We start from the raw sequence: 18161 nt of genomic DNA on the forward strand, positions 1-18161 counted from the left end.
GCAATACATCTTCAGGGTTCCTTTTTACCTGAGACAAGTCAGTGTGCTGTAAGGATACTGCTGCTCTCACCAAACGACCAGGCTGCCCTCTGCTGGTGACAGAACAATAAACAACAGCAGGTACAGTGTGTCTGAGAAATGACTCTATTCTTATGCATGTGTCGTTACTGCATGTTATTTACTTTCACAGTCACAGCAGCTGTAGTTCAGATTCATTATACTTCCTATGTTATATTATCATAGTGTATTCTGGTGACATTTGCTTTCAGTAGAATTACATGTACTCTTACTTTCCACTTCATTAGTTACATCTTGTTAGTACTGTTCTCGACCTCCTCTTTTACCTTCAGAACTGCTGTAATTCATCATGACACAGATTCAATAAGGTGCTGGAAATATTCATCACAGATTTTGTTCATGTTGGCATTAAAGCGTCACACAGCTGCTGCAGATTTGTCGTCTGCACATCCATGATGGAAATCTCCTGTTCCTCCACGTCCTAAGGGTGCCCTGTTGGATTGAGATCTAGAGGCCAGTTGAGTATAGATGATAATGAGTACAACTCAGTATCATCTTAAAGAAACCAGTTTGAGATGATTTGAGCCTTGTGACTTAGTGCCTTTAACCTGCTGGAAGCAGCTATTAGAAGTGATCATAAAGGGATGGACATAGCCAGCAACAATAGTCAGAGAGGCTGTGGCTTTTTAACGATACTCAGTTGTTTGCCAGGAAAATATCCCCCATGCCATTACACTGTCATCACCAGACAACCAACTGTTAAATACAAGGCAGGACGCTTCCCTGCTTTCATCTTTAGGCCAAATTCACCATCAGTACCTGTAGTCCAATCAGAAATCAAGACTCCAGAACCAGGCCATGTTTTTTCAATCCTTTGTTGTCCAATATTTGGTGAACCCATGCAAACTGCAGCCTCAGTTTCCAGTTTCTGCTGCTGTAACCATCTGCTTCAGGGTTGAACATGCTTTGCTGCATACCTTGCTAGTAACAAGTGTTTATTTGGGTTACTTATTCTTCTTATCATCCAAAGCAATCTGTGCATTCTCCTCTGACCTCTCACTGGATAGTTGCTCTTCTTCAGACCATTCTCTGTAAAACCCTACAGATGGCTGTGCGTGAAAATCCCAGCAGTTCAGCAGTTTCAGAAATACTCAAACCAACCAGCCAGCCATGCTACATTCAGAGTCACGCAAATTACCTTTCGTCACCATTCTGATGCTTGTTCGAATTTCAGCAGGTCATCTTCACAATGCCTACATGTGAAATGTTGAATTGCTGCCATGTGATTGGCCAGTTGTTAAAATCTGGCATGGTCGTGAGTGTATACTCACAAAGATCTTAACTCTACAAATAAAATCAGGAACAGTTTCTCTCCTGGGTCATGTTACAGAAAGTAACAACCTTGCAATATTTCCATGAGTGAGTGAGTGAAAAACAGTTTTCAGTCATTTATTATCCTTAAAAATATTCAAATCAAATGTTTGAAATTAAATTTGGCAAAAATTCAGACGTGACCTCAAATATATTCACACGGCTTCTTTCCGAAGGAAAATGTTTCACAGCTGTTTGGCTGTTGGAGAGTTGGCAAACTGGATATTTCAGTTTCTTTAGAATCAGTACAAACAACATAGGAGAATTTCTGAAGGTACCGTAACACTTTATTTTCTTAAATACAACAGAATATTAGTACAGTCAGTTACACGTATTTTTAGAGGCAGAAGACATTCTCGTCCCTTTCACCCTACTTTTCTGAACAGGATAAAGGGAAACCCTCAGTAGTATCAGAGGCTACGTTTGTACATACACACACCCACACACACACACACGCTTGCATGGAGTGCTGGCCTTATTCCAGTTAAGATCTCCGGTTTAATCGGCACGTATCACAGACAGCCTGTGACAGAGTGTCTTTGTTGCCACAAATAATCAGTTAAGCAAAGAAATACTTGTTACTTTGTAACTATTCCCCTCCAGTTTCAAGAAAGTTAAGTTGTCTTTAACACAGAGGAAAGACATTATAATCTATAAAGTAGTTGTTTTGGTCCCTTTGATGGTCACAACAACACCCTTGTGTTACAGATAGGGCTGGGGAGAGGTTTCAGAGACATCGGTTGCCAATTAGAAATTATTAGCCCATAATGGATCATTTCAGTGACGCATTAGATTGTAGACTGTGTGTGGAAAAACTATTTTATACACAAGAGCTTCACAACACAATTTCTCTCAGCAGGAGTACAGACTTAACCACGTTATTCTGATTTATGACATTTGAGGAGAAAACCAGAATAACCGCATTATCAGCCTCCATGCATGTAAACACAGCCAGTGCTGTCAGCTACAATATATATATATATATATAAATATATACAGTGTGGATTTAGACAGTGCATGATGAGACCAGTTAGAAGGTTTATAATCAAGAGAATTATGGTTAAATCTCCACTCAAATCGATGTCTTGCATTCTGTCTGTTCATTCATCTTTCAGTAAAGCCATCCCTGAAGCAATAACAGATTCATTGGCACATTAAAGCACCGTCATGAACAAGGAGTGCAGTCATTAATATAGATCATTTCTGGCATTTGAGATTTTGTGAGATAAAAATCCAAGCGGCGTTATCACAGAAGCCATATTTGTGAGATATTTTTATAAGAACTGCCATTAACCAAAGAGATAAACCAGAGGAGTCTTCAGAGTACGGCAGTATGAAATTACAATATTCATACCCATTACAGTCTGATGGGCAGGAGGACACAAAACATGCTCTGAAAGGAAGCAGCAAAAGAGTAATGTGCTGTATTCCACAGAAAAATATTGTGCATTCAGCTCCGAATGCCATCAGGTGGGGAGAAAATGGGATGCAAAGAAAATTTCAAGAGAAATACAGCTATTTACAAGGTAAGAAAGAAGTGCAAGGCTAAGCTTTCATAGACATTCACACACTTATTATCCACGGTATATACCAAAAGACATGCGTAGAGGCACATACATATTCATCATACAAAAAAAAAAAAACATACTAAAAGCAGGTCAGACGCAGCTTTTTCCTTTTTCCACGACTCGAATCTGATCGACCAACAATGAAAATGATTCACGCAAAGCACTGACATCACGGGATGTGAAAAGGCAAAAGCTGAAGTTCCAGCCCTTTGAATTAAAAAAAAGAGAAAGATTAACATTGTCACAACAACAAGGAGACATCAGTAATCTTCCACTCATCTTTTAACCAGTGTAGAGTGCCAGCCTCGTTTTCAACAGAGTGTCATCAAATCCAAAGAAAAGTCTCTGTTTTTCATAAGGAGGTAAAATATTTGGTTTTCAAATTGGGTTTCGACCTTTGTTGACTATGCTGAAACATTAGTGTGGCCTAGTGTTAGCGCCTTGGGAAATGGAAAAATAATCCCTGCTTTGATATCTAAACCTAACCAAAACCCAAAGAAACACAAAATAATATTGGGACATTGAGAAAAGCACCAGTGTAAAACTTAACAGGAGCTAAAAGTTAGGCTGAGGGACTATAAATATTAAATTCAAATGCTACAATTTGATTAAGACAGTCAGATTTTTTCCAAATACAATTAAGAAGGCAACTGAAGAAACTAGCCTCTCAATTTTTTTGCTAATCTGTGCACAAAGACTTTTTTCTTTCGTAAGGTAAAACATTCCTTTAGACCGTCTATAAAAAAAATAAATAAATAAAGAGAAGTTAGGATGTAAGGGTTTGTTGCAGGGTCCGCATTGCTACAGATGAGCTGCAAGAGCCCCCTTTTTCCCCCTTTAAGTCACAACAACACCACCTTAGTCAATATTTAGTTCACTGTTGTTTGGCAGAACACAGAGGAGAAATAATCAGAAGTCACTATCACGAGCTGATAACTTTCATTGACAAAAACATTTAAGTTATTTTAAAACAGTCACTATAGAGTAAAATAAATGAGACTTTGTTTGACTTGGGTTTTTTGGTTTTTTTTAAATAGTCTAAATTCTCACTCTTCCTTCTCGTGGAGAGAGGCCCGCACACGCTGGCGCACGTAAAACGCGGTGAGGGCGCTGCAGCAGGCAGTGAAGATGAAGAGCGCCACGGCGTCGTGCGCGAGATCCCCGTGAAGACGCTCATACAAGGGGCGGCGCACTGTGAAGTCTGTTCGCAGCGCTTCGATCTGCACCAGGGTGCACACCACCACAAACACGTGAAAGATCTGGTGGCCCTGCCCGATGAAGTCACACTTCCCAGGGAACAAGCTCTCTGGGTGAGGGCAGCAGAAGAAATAGGCGCTGATTAAGAAAAAGAGCACGTGGTAGAAGTGGTACGTCACCATCGGGTCGGAGCAGCCCTCCTGGTAGCAGCTGTAAATGCGATGGACTACGGGGCTGATGTCTAAGCAGTAAGCCAAGGCTGAGGGCACCACTTGAAAGAGCTTGAGGACCAGCTTGGGCAGCTCAGGACTGGCGTATTTGCCATAGCAGCAGCCGAAGCACGTGAGCCAAGCCAGGAATGCCGCAGCGGGCAAAAAGAACCCTTGCACAGTAGTGTGCAACTCTTTCTCTATAGCATAGTAGTAGTGTGCCAGAGCGCTCCCGTACTGGTAAACGGCAACCCCCACGTAGTCGAGGAAGTAGAAGGTGTAGTAGGAGAGCTCCGACTTGGCAGAGAGGAGATGAGCAAGAGCACTGAATGAGAGGTAGGTGAAAGCTGCCAGGAGCACGATGAAGAGGGGCTGAGCGTGAGGATCTCGCAAGAAGTCCACCGTCTCCGAGATCTCCTGCCACTTCACCAAGATGATGAGGGCAGCCAGCAGATGGGTCCACACGTTGAGGGTCTCGTTGTGCCTTTGGAAGAGGGTGAGAAAGTAGTACCGCCAGCTCAGATCCGGCTGTCTGTACCCCGTGTGGATGTGGCGCTCGCGGAACACCCAGGGAACGTCGGACAGCTTTACGGTGCAAGGCAGGGTTGGAAAGGCCGACTCGAGCAGCTGAGGGATCTGCCGCAGCTGCTGCACGTTGATAAACAGGCGACCAATCTGTTCCATCACCACCGTTGCCATGGCGAACTGTAGACCAAAGAGGAGGGTTAGTCAATACCTGGCTTTGAGCCACACTTGTGTCAACATGTATGAACACATTTATAAACTCTGCTGCGTGTTTGTTCCTGCAATACTGCTGATATCACAAAGCAAATCTGAGCAGCGGTCATTGGACCACTGAGCAGAATGACACCCAAAAACAGCGCAGGTCACAATTTTAGGCGATTTCGCTGCTCATTTTTAAATCCTCCAAGGATATCGGGTAGAGGAGGAGGAATATTGACAGTTTTTAAAAATAACTTTAATTGCAAGCAACTCCATGTACCGGTTCCCCCCTCCAGTTTTGAACTTTTGATGTTTGAACTGGGACGTCTTCAACCGGTTTTGTGTGCGGTAATCTACTGACCACCGAAGTTTAACAAACACTTTTTAAATGACTTTTCATGTTTCTTGGCTGACATTGTGCCTAAATATGATCGGATTTTAATAATTGGTGATTTTAATATTCATGTCTGTTGCTCTGATGGACTGCTTGCTCAGGAGTTTTTAAATCTTATTCAGTCTTTTAACTTTGTACAGTCTGTACAAGGCCCTACACACCAGCAGGGGCACACTCTTGACCTGGTGTTATCGTGTGGTTTATCTGTTTTTAATTTGGAAATTGGGGATTCCGTGTTTTCTGATCACAAACCTGTTTTATTTGACATTTCTCTTGTGCATGAGTTTAAAGCTCGCGCTCCACCCAGGCGCTGTCGAATCTTTAATTCTTCCACTGCTGCGCTCTTCTCCTCAACTTTTATAGAAAAAAATGCTTTTATTGACCCTGAAATTAGTTTAGGACTTTTAATTTGGAAATGAGCTGCTTTTGCAGTTCCAAGAAACCTGTACTGAGACCCTAAACATTATGGCCCCATTAAAAACCAGGCGCCCTAAACGTATTCCCCAGCCCTGGTTAAATGAAGCCACCCGAGCGGTCAAACATCAATGCGGGAGAGCAGAGCGAAAGTGGAAGAAGGACAAATTGCAGGTTTCTTTTGAAATGTTAAAGGACTGTTGGAAATGCTATCAAAATACAGTGAAAAATGAGAAAAATAGCCATTTTTTATTGGAAAAAATAGTTTTTACCCAACTGAATGCATTTTTAGATGCTAATGGCATCACGGAACTTTTTCAGTCTGGTTTTAAACATCTACACTCAACTGAAACAGCACTTTTACGTGTTTTAACGATATCTTTTTAGCTACTGATTCTGGAAGTTCCGTGATCCTTGTGCTTTTAGATCTTACTGCAGCGTTTGACACTATTGACCACAATATTCTTATCTCTCATTTGGAACACCTTGTTGGCATCAAAGGTGCAGCACTGGACTGGCTTCGCTCATATTTGAGTTGCAGAACGTTTAGTGTTAAAGTTGAAGGTTTTGAGTCCACCTCAGCCCCCCTTTCTTGTGGGGTGCCCCAGGGCTCAATCCTTGGCCCTCTTCTTTTATCATTATACCTGCTCCCTTTGGGGTCTATTTATAGAAAACATGAAATATCCTTTCACTGTTATGCAGACAACTGCCAAATTTATTTGCCTTTAGCACCAAATGGCCCAGGCTCCATACAAATCCTTTTAAACTGCCTCGAAGATGTCAAAGCTTGGATGGCTCTGAACTTTTTGAGTTTCAATGAGAGTAAAACGGAGGTGATTGTATTTAGACCTAATAATATTTCATGCAACCCGCTCGTAAATTGTGGTTGGCTAGGGTCTTATATCAAGCAGCATGTGACAAACCTGGGAGTCATTATGGACTCAGATTTTAAATTGAACAAACATATTAATTCGGTGTTGCAAAAAAGCTTTTTCCAGCTGAGGCAAATAGCAAAGCTGAAGCCAATTTTGTCAAGACGTGACATGGAGAAGGTAATACATGCCTTTATTTCAACACGGCTTGACTATTGCAATGCACTTTATGTTGGAGTCAGCCAAGGGTCTCTTGCTCGTCTTCAGCTTGTTCAAAATGCTGCTGCCCGCGTCTTAACTGGTACCCACAGGAATGAACATGTAACACCTATCCTGTCTTCTCTTCACTGGCTTCCTGTTCATCACAGAATTAATTTCAAAGTCCTAACACTGGTTTATAAATGCCTTAATGGTCTCGCTCCCCCATACCTTTCCGAGTTACTTCACCCTTATATTCCTTCACGGACCCTCAGATTAGCTGACCAGCTGCTGTTGGTTGTCCCAAAATCAAGGCTCAAATGCAGAGGAGAGCGAGCCTTTTCAATTATGGCCCCAAAACTTTGGAATACGCTGCCTTTAAATATTAGACGGGCATCTTCGTTTCCTGTTTTTAAAACGCTTTTGAAAACACACCTTTTTTCAATAGCGTTCAGACTGGCGTGAGTTGATATTTGTATATGTGTTGTGTTTATATTGATAGTTTATGTGTTTTATTATGTTTTATGTAAGTGTCAGTGGTTTTATCTTGTGTTTTACACTTTGTTTTTGTACAGCACTTTGGGCAAACCTTTTGTTTTTAAATGTGCTATATAAATAAATTGGATTTGGATTTTGGATTTTTTTTAATCGTCACACAGTTCACTGTGAGCACTGGAGAACTTGACATCTTTTTCATTTTTCACTGCTTTTATTATTTAAAAACAATCAATAGATTGACTGATTATAAAAGCCATCAGACTTGGGGTAACACCAGGTTAAATGAAAAAAAAAAACTAAATTAATTGATTTAACCTACTGAATTTTTTTGGCCACCGGGGGGCAGTGAAACTATGTGACAGCTTGACTTAATGTTACATCTGTCACATGTCAAACTTCAGAACATTTCCGACTTCTTGGCAGCTAATTACGCAACTGTGTTTCTTCTGTTAGATGCCCTGCTGGTGGTGTGCAGTGGGTTTATCTTGAAAAGCTTTCTGCTAAAACTAACACGGCCTCCTCTGGGTAAAAGTGGGGTTGATAAGAGTCTAAATATAAACAGCAGTGATCTATAAATCGGTAGTTTAAAAGGCTCCAATAAAGATGACCAACTAGTTGATATTATCTGCAGAGAGAAACAGTTTAAGCTCCCCCACAGCATTTCTGATCCACTGTTGGTAACAAAAAAATACAGCTCAGCACAGCTTTAAGTGTTTCCCGTCTGAAATTAAATTAATTGGAGATTATGTATCGGAATTTCAGGAGCAGGACCACGCCTCCAAACACGCTCCTTCCGGCTGTCATCTATATAGGTTCCCCCAGTTCTGCAAGCTGATCTTTCTCGTTTACGTGCCCCACCCTCGCTCCCTCCTTGTTCTCCATTCTTCAACTTCTTCACTTCTATTTAGTACATGGGGATCTGCCAGGCCCAGTCCCCTTCGAGGCCTTTCCCAAACCGCAGCTCAATTCATGTCAAAGCATTCACTTTTACCTACTAAAACGCTGACAAACCTAAAATGAGGACGTGGGCCCAGCTAGTGAAATTTTATTTATATAGGGCCGAATCACAACAGCAGATGCCTCAAGGTACTTTATATTGTAAGGTTAAGACTCTACAGCAATACAGAGAAAACCCCAGCAATCAAACGGCCCCTTCGAGCAAGCACTAGGTGACAGTGGGAAGAAAAAACTCCCTTTTAACAGGAAGAAACCTCAGGCAGAACCAGGCTCAGAGAGGTGAAGCCATCTGCTGGGACCAAAGGTAACTTATCCAAAATTTAATAAGCTGATTTGTGTGTCTGAAAGTGTCCTGAAGCCTCTACGCTCGACTCACCATAATGCATCACTTCGAAGGGTGGATGCACACCACGGGACCTCGGGTACAATAAAACGCTCACCTCCGCTGCCTTTAAGCTCATAAATTCTGCACTGATTGAAAATGGGGAGAAACTGCTTCCCAAAAAGTGCAGCATTTGACACAGAGTGAATGTTTCCTACTCGGCTAAGTTAAAAAAAAAATGCACGATGGATTTGAAAATGGGGTTTCATCTAAAACACCTGCAGCTGAAAAGGTGTTGCTATTGAAATAGAAAGTACTAACGGGTAAAGCAAACTGACGAGGGTAATCTGCCTACAGTGTGCTACACAGTTATCCAAAAAGACACCGATATCACAGTATAACTAGTTAATAGAAGGCATGACATGTGCCTACTAAGCAGCTAAACTACCACACAGTAGTTTAGCTCCTCCTTTTCAAATAAAGCTCAGTTTGGAGCACGATGCGGGAAAATACAAAGTTTCTATAAATCTTCCTGTCAACAAATTCTTTGTATTCTGTTGGGCCAATTAAATCGTATTTAGCAAGCTACGCTCAGAATGCTGAGTCACATGTGCGTACTTAAGGGACCCCTATAGTGAGAAAAGGTCATTCAATTCATCAATACTTCTTTTGATTAACATGTGCTCACTCCAGGCCTCAGAGAAGGGACTAGGAAAGGCAGAGAGCGAAGGCAGCAGCGTTGCAGAGATCATTCTGTGTGGGATGAACAAGGGCCGGCGATCAGGAGGGATAGCGTGGAGTGATGAATGAGGGGGGGATTACGTAACATAACCCCATCCGACGTCCACACCCTCCGCTTCCAATAAGGGTTGCGATGCACGTTGAAATATTTATGGGTGAAAGAAAAATTCTCGAAAATGCTGAAGAAGCGCGCTAATGTGTGTGTCTGTGTGTGTGAGTGCGTAAGTGCTAGTGGGTATTAAACGCGGGCCTTTACGGGCCTGATGCAACCAATTCCCCCCGAGCAAACCTGCACCTGATCGCCATCGGTCTGCTTTAAACTTGACACCCAGTGGCCGGGATGAATTTGCATTTACCTCTCCACCGACCATCGTCTCGCCTCGATTCCCCGTGGACACCACATAGCTCTGCAGTGAGGCATTAGTGCTGAATGAGCCCGAGAAATGCCGCTGCACGATGATAAAAAAATGACAGGGCTTTCCGTTCGAGGCGCATCCCTCTACTGATGCAACGAATGTTCTAGATAATTCATAGACTGAGGCTAATGGCAAAATAAATACACATACCTGTTCGACGGGAGAATCAATCCAAAGCCGAAGATACAGGAGAGGATGGACGAGCCGTGGAGATCATGGATAACATTATTTGACGGCGGTGAACATGCAGCGGAGAAACGTGACGGGAGCGGCGCCTGGCGGCTCTCACGGCTCAGTCGCTGGGAGGGAGGACATCGCTTGGTGAACGGACTGATGTTCTAGCCAATGAGCAAACACAAGGCTCCTCGTGCAAATCCATTCGACCAATGATAGCTAACGCCCGGCAAACGAGCCCACTCCCCTACAGAAAATCTTCCACTGTCATATGTATATATAAGAGCTTTAAACGTCCATCCGCCGTTAGCTAAGTGTTAACACCTGTTCTAAAATAGTTTGAAGTTTATGTTAATAAGATATTCCGATATTAATATATTTAGTTATTCCTCCGTCTAATGAGCGTTTCATTGTTCCAGCACCACAAAACAGTCCAATGCTGCATTTCCCCTCTTGTTTACACAAACTCACCTGCATGTAGTTTACCCTCTGTGGGCACAGGCTGATGAATCTTTCAGTAGCTCTAATAAAGATGTAAAAGTTCTGCTGTTTTTCAAAACAAGCGTTTTAAACACGACAGCCAACCGGCCTGTCACCACTTGTGCAAATGAGTTGCACAGTTGCCACACAGTTCTTCCTGAATACTGTGACAAAGCACTAAAACACGATATCGTGAAGCCCATAAAAACTGGACGGCACTGCTTCTTCAGTGTCTCAGCTTCAGAGATACCTTTCATAACACAATGCCAGCTCCACTGGGTCTAGTTTGCTTATCAAAACAGGCAATTTCCCTGCTTCTTAGTTGTGGTCAGATTAAGTTTACAGCCTATAGTCTTTCCATTGTTTAGCATTCTGTAACAAAGTTCAATTTAACTGCAGCCAATGACCCTACTCAGTCTATATTCCCAGATGGATTTAAGAGGCGTGCCTAAAACAGAAAAAATAATAACAATAATGTGTTGGTCTTCTGGGTATTTATCCTCTCTGTATCTTAATGTCAGCTCTGGGGACCATGGGCTGAAGACACATCTTTGTGTAGCAAAAAAAAAAGGCAGTCCAGCAATCCAGAGAAATCCAGAAAATACTGAGAAACGATTCTTGAAGTCAGGCCAGCTTTTGTCCCCTGTGTGGTCAGACATGGGAGGAGCAGTGCACTATAGGACATAGTTCCAGGCTGATGAGTTCAGCTGTTTCTTCCAAACACATGACAAAGAGGGATTGTACAGAACTGCGCGCGAGGGGAGCAATACAAGACTCCAACACAAACACTCTTATATAAACATTTTTACTGTATAGGGTGAACACAGAGTATTAAACTTCCAAAGAAAACCTGTAACACAGTGCGGCACGGTGGTGCAGTGTTCAGCACTGTTGCCTCACAGGCGAAGGTTCTGAGTTCAATTCCACCATCTGGATGGAGTCTCTCTGTGTGGAGATTGAATGTTCTCCTGCAGTTCAGATACATGCAGCTAGCGATATTAGGTTAATTGAAGAGTCATAGGGCAATTTAGAATGTGATCTGAATGGTAAGCAGTTTATCATACGGTAAAATAGATGGTACTGTTTCAGGTATCGTTCTCAAAAATAGCAACATTGGATTTTAGCCTGGTAAGATTTTTCTTCTGGTTGTGTTCTTTTTCTTTTTATATCTTATAAATATTTTAGATAAATATATTTTATATCTTTCTGTTAAATGACAGTTGTAGTCATGGTTGCGCGCTTAGGATGGAGAAAAAGTCTTGCACTGACTGCCATAAAGGATATGTAAAAGATAAGGGTTGTGAAGGATTAGGATGAAAATATGCTGACAAGCAAAAGGATTGAGAGACTGAAAGGAGTGCTCTGAAGCAAAGAAGGGGAGAGAAAGAAAAGGTTGGATCGTGTGGAGACTGTAGATCAGAAAGTTCATGAGGATGAAAGGTATGAGGATTTTCACGAGGGATGGTTTGAGGGATGTTTGATCAGGGATGTTTAACACAATGTGTGTGTGAGCAGATAAGAAGCATGACACTGCTAAAGTAACAAAAGGCAAATAAATCTATGTAGCAATGAAGTCATGGTAAATATTAGGGGAAGCTAGGTTAAGAAGAGATCTAATGATTAATGAGCAGCAAACCAAACACCAAAGATGTGATGTTTAATACGAGGTCTGAAAGCTTCTGTTTGTATTTGCAGACAGATAAGGAGAAACTGCATAGAAGTAGAAGTGTGGTGCTGTATGAGGAAGTTAAGAGACAGAAATGTGAGGGTGATTGGTGAGGGAAGAGAGATGGTAGTGAGGTGTGTGGTAGAAGTGACAGATAGGTTCAAGGTGGAGGTGGGATTACACACAGAGTCGATGCTCAGCCCTTTCCTTGAAGGACGCGCTGGCAGACAAGATCCCACAAGAGCATCTGTGGACTATACTGTTTGCAGATGACATTGTGATCTGCATTGAGAGTACAGAGCAAGTCAGGAAGCTCCTGGAGAGTATATCCTCTGGGAAAAAACACGAATGAAAGTCAGGACAGTGCATGAATGAGAGAGAGGACAGTGGACTGGACAGGTGAGAGGATTGGTTAGCTGAGGTGGCAACGGTGGAGGGGTTGATGCGTGAACGAGAGGTGAGAGGTACGGTGGAGTGCATGTGTCAGAAATGATTTACCACAGATGGGCATACTGGCAAGAGTGAAGACAAAGGTTTACACAATGGTAGTGAGAGCAGATACTGTGTTACATGGGCTGGAAATGGTGCCAGTAATGAAAAGATGGGACACTAAAGGATGGTGGTTGTGAAGGAGGATACACAGGTAGCTGGTGTGGTGCATAAAGTTTAAAAGGACAGGAAAAAAAATGTGTTGACTTCTAATGGGACAAACTGGAAGATGAAGAGCTGACGTAAGTTGGAAAAAAAAGGTTAATCCACCAGCCTGACTTTATGTAAGCCAGTGTCATTGTGTAAATAATTCACACTGTGGATAATCTGTACAGATTATCATTATTTTAAACTTACACAGCACACAAGTCTAATACCCATGAAGCTAGACCACTGCAAATCATTAAATTATTAAGAGAGACACTATAATTTATTCTACAGAAGAAATGTTAATTTACTGTTCAATTACATTCTGTAAATAAACAAGCAATAAACAGAGAATGCACTGTATTTCACAGTGTGAATAAGATTACAAAAAGAAAACAAAAATAGCAGAAAATAAGAAAAAAAACATCCTAATATACCAATTAAGGGAATAAAATATGTTATACACCAAAACTTGAAGCTCTTAACACTTTAAAACTTCAATAATCAAACATGTCAAGCAGGTCACTGAACACAATCAACACTTACTCAGTGCCACTTGGCACTGAGTGGCATCTCCATCTTGGGCAACAGGTTACACACTGACTGCAAGTCTGTGCAAGTTGAAGCAAAGGTAAACAAACCCATAAACACTGATGAGAACTTTATGTCCTAACACAAAGCGGAACATCATGTGGCAAGCAGGTGCTACCTTACATCAACCTGAAAAAGTCCACAGCCACAGGTTCTTTAGGAAAATGTGAAGTCAGCTGTAAATAATAAAAAAAACATTAAATAATTATAAGCCTCTCAAATTTCACATAATTTTTTTCAGATCCAACAGCTAAGAGAGCATTTGACACTCCCTGAGCTCATCTCCAGCACAAGAATGCTACTTTATGACATTCTCTAGCACCACTGTGCAGTTTATGCATACATCACTGCATTTAAAAAGGCATTACAGTATATGTAAAGGTGCTCGGATACATCAGTTTTATTCTTTGGCATTTTGACCACTTAAAGAATTATTTCTGTTTTATTCAGAGAGTTTCACGTAATTTACAGATATTATATCATTAAAAAGAAATAGAGCAATATTTTAAAACACCGACCAGCATTTCATGATATCAACAAACATACGGCTAATCCCCGAGCTAAAAGTTGAGGTATCAGGGTGCTCTAGGCTGTTTGTTTCAGTGAGTTTATTTCTACTGTTCCACCTGAGTGGTATCAAGAAAATGGATTTGGTGTTCTCCAGCAGCTTTGACTCCGAGTACAACAATGCACTTCAGTCACATTTTGATAGTTTAATTTAAAATCCACTGTGGTGGATGTTGCCCAGAGAGGAAACTTAAAAAATTTGTAGTGTCTTTGTCCAACAAATTATGGACCTAAGTGTAATTCAGTGTATTTTCCCCCCAGATTTTCCAGTCATCTAAAGGACAGTGCGTGCATAATTAATTCATCATGAGATTTTTGTTGGCAGCAATCTGCATAAGTTAGAGACCAGCACATGCAGAGAATACATCCTTTCATCTGTGCTAAAAAGCACTTCTAGTGACAAAGCTTTGTCATGTTTTACTAGACAACATGTAGCTGATGATCCATGTGGAAACTGCCTTGTTGTTATAAAGTATTATTCTTTTCACGTCTTGTATCAAATTATTTTTTATTTAGAAAGGCTTTATTGACCCGTGATAAACATATCAGTGGCGTGAGGCAGTGTCTTTCATTCAGAAAATATCTAGTCAATTTCAGAGGCTACTGGTAACTTAGTATAGCAGAAGCTTGCATAATATCAAGAAAATACATTACTGTTTAAGTCTTAGCTGTGATCATACCTGCACAACTATGGAATTTGGCTCATGACCTTTTAAATAAAACTTCTTGACTCTAACATTGCTATCAGTTTGCAGTCTCACTGTTAGCTTAAGTTTGCAACCAGTTCAGCTGGGGAGAATTCACTCCACTTTTTTCCATTCATACTGGCCAGAAGGGTCAAAACAGCAAAAATGAGCAAAACCCTTTAAATGTAAAACTGTCAGCAGGTGTCAGAGGAGTCCTAAAACCATACAGCATGAAGCTATAATAACATCTTCATTATAATTAGTAGATGAATCATCACATGACAGAAAGTTGAAAAAGGATACAAACTTTAATGGTGTAACAATGGGACTGTACTGCACAGTCTACAATAACATCCAGCATTACCAACAGTTTACAACAGCATGTGATGTATTTCAACATTAAGAAGTAGAAGGACCAATTTATTACCAGCAAATGCCTCTTTAAAGAAGGTAATATAACCAGCTGCCAAAGTGAAATCTACAGCAAAAAAGTCAGACTGCATCCTGACTTAATCTAACCAACTTAATCAGAACAGCATAATGCGAACAAGAAAGAGCACAAGACTGCGTTTAAACGTCAGTCATAAAAATACAGCTTATCTTTGGAGGTGTGAAAACTGCGTTAGAGATCGAAAGGGGATTAGTTCTCTCGTTCTTTCATTGCCTCCTTGTTCTTTCTCACTTCTTCAAGCTTCTTGTCCTGTTAAAAAAGAAGAAGAAACAAAACATTATTATTATTATTTTTAATATTACACAAGCTGATGTTGGTGCACCACTGAGAGCCTACCTTCTCCTTAAACTTCTCATTGAGGGCTGCCAACCTGGCAGTGCGGTTTTCTTTGTTCGCCTCCATCTTCTGATTCAGTTTCTCCTGGGCCAGCTTGCTAAAGTTGCAGCTTTCCTCAATGGCCTTCTGGATGACCTCCTTCTCGTGCTCTCGCTTCTCAGCGAGATGTTTCAGCACTTCAGCTTCGTGGCTCTGACAGACAGACAAAACACGACTGTTGCACTTTACAGAATTCTAAGCACACAGGCTACACTTCTTTCCTTTTGTCTGCTCATAAAGTCTGCTGTTAATCTAGATACCCTGCGTCTTTCTTCAGCAGCATCCAGTTTCCTCTTAATCTCATCCAGTGAAGTTTCCTTTTTCTTCAACGGGGACAACAGAAAATCCACCTTAGCGTCTGGGGTTGAGGGGCTTAGGATGACCTCAAACGCTTGACCCGATGCACGCTTATTCAGCTCTTTCACTTGGATGTCTGTAAAACAGGAAACACTAGCGTTGCCAGAAAGAAAGATGGAGCTGCAGGGTAACACTGAACTTCAAATATCAGCTGCAGTTCCTGTTTAGTTAACACTAACACTACACAGCAACACACTGTAAAATTTAAAAGCATTAAGGTGTAAAAGTTGCTAGAACAGAGCAAACCATTGCACACAATTTATACCTACCTCCAGAACTTGCCATTTTATCAGAAGTGCTGTCTTTAATGCCACTGTAAGAAGATATTTAAAAAAAAAAAAAAGACATTAATTGGTATCAACTGGGAGAGCATCAATGACACTTTAAAGGATGCAGAACTTTTCATGTACTTTTGCAATGTATGGAGCTGATGGTAGCAGTTCATGTTTTGACATTTCATTGTCAAGAATGTCTTTGGAAAAATACAAACACACCCAGTGGATCATTATCAGTGCGGACTGTTCATCATTAGGTTTGTTTTTCTTTTCCATCTCCCAGGTGTAAACTTAAAATCTGTCAACTATGCTGGTCTGAATTGATTTATTTTCGTTTTTAAAAAGTGGGTTTGCTTGTGGATAAAATGAGTCACAGCTTTCTCATTAACTCTAATTATAAAACAGGCACCAACTGCATATTCACTTATAAATAACGTTATATAATGCGTTAACTTACCAGTCACAACATGACTTTAATTTAATTGTCAAGCAAAACAAGTTCTGCACCTCTATGATGACCCAGTTATTGTCAGCACAATAGAGCACAGAGCAAAACGGTGTGAATAAGCCATGCTATAAGACCCCCGCCTGCCCACAGGTGGAGACTGCTGCTTTTTTTTTTTTTTTTAACAGGAACTTACATAAAAGGCGGGGGCGGAGCAAGACCTCTTTGATTAGACAGTGCAGTGAAAACAAAGACACAAAACTGCACTTGGAAAGTTGAACTGAAAAATAAAAAGCAAAATAAAACGAAACCTCCAAGTTTGCTAGCAAAATGTAACGACCGATAAACGTTGCATCATAACAATAACATCAACAACAACAAAAATTTTAGTGTAAAATAATTAATTAACTCTGAAAGTATGGACACATGTTAGCAGAACACTGACTATACTTGTCAAAACATTTGAAACTTAAAAATCTATATTTTTCATCTACTTTAATGCAATAAAAATCCATCCTTTCTGCACAGCGGCCATAGCAATTAACTCCATTAATAACTACTTCAGTGCTGTGAATCTGAACCCCAAACTACTCAAAAGAATGTTCAAAACCCTCTTAAAAGTCTGCCAGCAGTGGTCTGAACGGCTGGTTAAACACATACATGAGACCATTGTCCTCACCGTCAAGTGCTTCAGCTTGAAAAGCAGACCTCCGCCACCTTATTCTTTCCTCTATTCAAACTGCTAACATCTGCACCTTGGCGCACAAAACCCACCGACCCCATACGTCATCAGTGAGGTTTGCATTCATTGGTCTGAATCCGCCAATCACAGCAAGTATTTGCAAGCGCGCGCGGCAGGAAAAGGAAGAGGTGAAAAAAATAACAGACAAAAAAGCTGGCTCTGTGGGTAACTTAAAGCTGTATAACTGTCAGTTAAATGATTTATATAAACGGAATATGTCATGATAAATGTACAGCAAAGTAAATAAGAGTCTAAATAGAGCTATCGGGTAAGCTCAAAGGGTACGGCTAAATAAGTGGTGTGGGTTTCACGGTACAATTAAACAATAAGTTAAAAAAAAATAACAAATTGTTTCATTGGCATACTCATATTAAGGTTATTTTCAATTTTTTAGGCTAAAAAGAATCTCACAGAAAGTAGTGCTGTGACTGCAGATCTTTGTATCAAGCCTTTACCAAGTAAATACAGGGCCAGTAGTGCCTATACCAATACTGATACTTTTAACTTATAAATGCAGCTTATGTAAGGGAGACCAGCTGTTATGTCAAGATATTTTAATTACGGTGGCCCCTAGAGACAAAGCACGTACAAACTCCAAAGCACATGCAAACTCCAAAACACATGCAAACTCCAAAACACTTGCAAAATCCAAAACACTTGCAAAATCCAAAACACTTGCAAACTCCAAAACACTTGCAAACTCCAAAACACATGCAAACTCCAAAACACTTGCAAAATCCAAAACACTTGCAAACTCCAAAACACTTGCAAAATCCAAAACACTTGCAAACTCCAAAACACATGCAAACTCCAAAACA

General features: G+C 40.9%; 2 protein-coding genes across 3 annotated transcripts; both read right to left on the reverse strand.

Moving 5' to 3' along the window:
- Window positions 1-1658: 1658 nt before the first annotated feature.
- On the reverse strand, window positions 1659-10323 carry paqr7b (progestin and adipoQ receptor family member VII, b). Its single transcript, XM_025911716.1, has 2 exons — window positions 10049-10323; window positions 1659-5068 (listed from the first exon to the last, which is right to left on the reverse strand). The coding sequence occupies exon 2, from the start codon at window positions 5060-5062 to the stop codon at window positions 4004-4006; it is 1059 nt and encodes a 352-aa protein (XP_025767501.1). The 5' UTR covers window positions 5063-5068; window positions 10049-10323; the 3' UTR covers window positions 1659-4003.
- A 4664-nt stretch (window positions 10324-14987) lies between these two features.
- On the reverse strand, window positions 14988-17413 carry stmn1b (stathmin 1b). Of its 2 annotated transcripts, none has more exons than XM_003452072.5 (5): window positions 17281-17413; window positions 16151-16194; window positions 15785-15957; window positions 15486-15677; window positions 14988-15398 (listed from the first exon to the last, which is right to left on the reverse strand). In XM_003452072.5, exons 2-5 carry the CDS (start codon window positions 16164-16166, stop codon window positions 15339-15341), a joined length of 441 nt encoding a protein of 146 aa, XP_003452120.1. In that variant the 5' UTR covers window positions 16167-16194; window positions 17281-17413; the 3' UTR covers window positions 14988-15338. The 2 variants fall into 2 exon arrangements, with proteins under 2 accessions (XP_003452120.1, XP_013131095.1); XM_013275641.3 differs by having other exon boundaries at window positions 17262-17376.
- Window positions 17414-18161: the final 748 nt, after the last annotated feature.

This window comes from Oreochromis niloticus, linkage group LG11 (assembly GCF_001858045.2).
Source record: "Oreochromis niloticus isolate F11D_XX linkage group LG11, O_niloticus_UMD_NMBU, whole genome shotgun sequence".
Taxonomy (NCBI): Eukaryota; Metazoa; Chordata; class Actinopteri; order Cichliformes; family Cichlidae; genus Oreochromis; species Oreochromis niloticus.